At 62.5% G+C, this 2,786-nt stretch overlaps 1 protein-coding gene across 1 annotated transcript in view; it reads left to right on the forward strand.

Annotated features, from left to right (window-relative positions):
• MYOM2 (myomesin 2) overlaps nucleotides 1-2,786 on the forward strand; it is a 62,578-nt gene that overhangs the window by 43,854 nt on the left and 15,938 nt on the right. Inside the window, exons 21-22 of the mRNA XM_015570590.1 lie at nucleotides 917-1,073; nucleotides 1,157-1,263. Coding sequence (XP_015426076.1) covers nucleotides 917-1,073; nucleotides 1,157-1,263 — 264 coding nt within the window. The remainder of the gene's footprint in view (nucleotides 1-916; nucleotides 1,074-1,156; nucleotides 1,264-2,786) is intronic.

Here is a 2,786-nt window from a genome sequence, read left to right on the forward strand (position 1 = left end):
CCTAGAGACAGAACATGGCAAAAGATGCTGGACAGAACCTGGCTACAGAACTTGGTTGGAGAACCTAGACAGAACCTGGCTGCAGAAGCCGGCTACAGAACCTGGCGACTGAACCTGGCCGGAGAACCTAGCGAGAGAACATGGCTACAGAACCTGGCTGGAGAACCTGGAGAACGTGGCTGGAGAACCTAGCAAGAGAACATGGACACAGAACTTGGCTGGAGATTGTGGCTAGAGATCCTGGCAAGGCTGCTGATCAACTGGACGCTGTCTCCATGTCATTCATTCTTCGCCGACTCCGTCCACACCTTTGGGGACCCCTGGACCTGCTGGGGCTGGACCCCAGCATGAGCCCTCACCCGGAGGCGGGCATCTCCTCCATCCTAGTTCCTCGGAGGCAGGCGATTCTCCCCGGCCTGGGGGAGGGGCCAGGTGCCCACCTTGGTCAAAAAGTAAGAAGGCCTCCTCTTCCCCCTCGAAAATGCTGGGTCGAGAGGAGGGGAGTGGGGGAGCAAGTGGGGAGACCCCTGTGTGGCGTGGCCTCTGGGCCCGGGAGCGGCCAGGACCGACCTCAGGGAGAGAAGGACCTTCGGGGTCGGGAGTGGCAGCACCAAGGTTAACCCAGTGGTCCTGTGTGCAGAGGGGGAAATGGCCAGACATGCAGGAATGTGGGGACTTAGAACAAACCGCAAAGCCCCCGTCTGTGTGTGGCCCCTGTCTCTGTGCAGCCCCCATCCGTGTGCACCCCCATCCGTGTGCGGCCCGCAGTCCCTGGGTGGCTGGAGCGGCCGGCTCCTCCCCGGCCCTAATGTCCTAGGTGGACGGCGGGCCCCCGTGTCAGGCCCTCTCTGAGGGGAGGCCCACAGGACAGCGTGTCCCTCCGTCCTACGTGGTCACCTCGGGGCTCGCTCCGCAGGCACGAAGGAGGTCAGCGCGGGGGTGGACGAGCAGGGCGACATCTACCTGAGCTTCGACTGCCCGGAGATGACTGACGCCTCCCAGTTCACCTGGTGCAAGGCCTACGAGGAGATCGCCGATGAGGACAAGTTCCGGGTGGAGACCGTCGGGGACCAGTAAGTCGCGCCGGCAGGGTGGCCGCGGCCCCTTAGCCACACAGACGAGCAGGAGTCCTGACGCCCGGTCTGCTTGCCCGCAGCTCGAAGCTGTACTTCAAGAACCCGGACAAGGGGGACCTGGGCACCTACGCGGTGTCTGTGAGCGACACGGACGGGGTGTCGTCCAGCTTCGTGCTGGACGAGGCAGGTGAGGTGTGCGGATGTGGGGCTCTTTCGAAGGTGGGCGCTGAGGCCCAGACGACTCGCTTCCCTGGGAAGAGGGGGTGATTGTGGGAGGCGGGGGCAGGGCCATGCAGAGAAGCCCACGTTCACGGGGAAATGACACCCGCTCGGGCTGTCCTCGTCCTCCTGGAACCTGTGAACGGTAGTGGCACTCGGCAGCTTGGGCAGCGGCGGGCACACTAGCGTGGACGTCCTCACATCGGTGCGAGGCCCCCGCAAAGCAAGGGGGCTCCCCTCGTTCCCCCCAATGTGCAGTAATGGGGGACAGAGAAAACACAGGTATATGTCTCCTGTGTGTGAGAGCCTTAATGGCCATAGCGGATGCCTCCCTCGCTCACAGGGAGGAGATGCCAGAAAAGGCGGATGTTCCCTCCTCACCGCGCCCGGGGCAAGGCAGTGGCTTCTGTGGTCGCTGGCAGAGCGCAGAGGCGGTTCGCTCCCGGCCTGGCTCACTCACCGTCCGACCCTCACCCGCTGTTCTTCAGGGAGGGCCAGCTGTACGGTCCTTTTTTTTTTTAAATAAAGTTTTTTAAAATTCATTTCGGAGAGAGGAAGGGAGAGGAAGATAGAAACATCCATGATGAGAGAGAATCATGGATCGACTGCCTCCTGCACACCCCACACTGGGGATGAGCCCACATGTGTTCTGACCGGGAATCGAACCGTGACCTCCTGGGTCATAGGTCGGTGCTCGACCACTGAGCCAGGCCTGCCGGGCAGGGTGCCATTTCTGTAAGAGCCGTCAGGGAGGTGGGCGAACGGGCAGCAGTGGGCAGAGCCCTCGGGTCTCCACAGCTCTGAGACCCAGGTCTGGGCCGAGTGCCCGCCCTCTGGCCGCTTCCTGGAGCACGAGGCCCCCTCAGTAGCCGCATCCTGGTTGGCGGTGCTCAGAGCGTGACCCCAGGAGGCCTGACCCAGGATGGGTGCGGGGAGAGGGGCGCGCGGGAGGGGGCAGGCCACCGTCCAGGGCGGGAGGCAGCATCTGGTGGCCGCAGCACTGCAGGGAAGGCGGGCGGCTCCTGCAAATGTAACAGGTCTCAGCAGGGTAAGGGGTCCCCTGCCTGCTGTCCGGGGTGCGCTGTGCGCGGTCCCTGGATCCTGCTCTCCAAGCTCCCTCTTCGGACCCCAGCGCAATGGTCTTCAAAGGCCCCCAAAACACCCTTAACGAATCCTGAAAGCACCCCCCTCTGCACCGTTTCAGAGGTGACAGGTGATGTCTGAGCCTGAACTTTAACTCGTTGCCAGGATGACGTTTCCCACACACGTGATAGCGAGCGTGGACGGTACACGTACTTCAGGCGACAGCGGGGCACAGGCTCAGCGCCTTGGTCTGTGGCCGTCCCTACTGAGCCCTGGTCGGGGGTCCGAGCTGTGTCAGGCTGTTTGCTTCCACCAGGAAAAGTCTGGCTTCATCTCTCAGTGCAGATACACGTGCTCGTCCGTGGCTTTGTGACCACGATCTCATTTCTGAATTCCAGTTAGGAAGGG

Source organism: Myotis davidii, unplaced genomic scaffold, assembly GCF_000327345.1.
Source record: "Myotis davidii unplaced genomic scaffold, ASM32734v1 scaffold807, whole genome shotgun sequence".
Lineage (NCBI taxonomy): Eukaryota > Metazoa > Chordata > Mammalia > Chiroptera > Vespertilionidae > Myotis > Myotis davidii.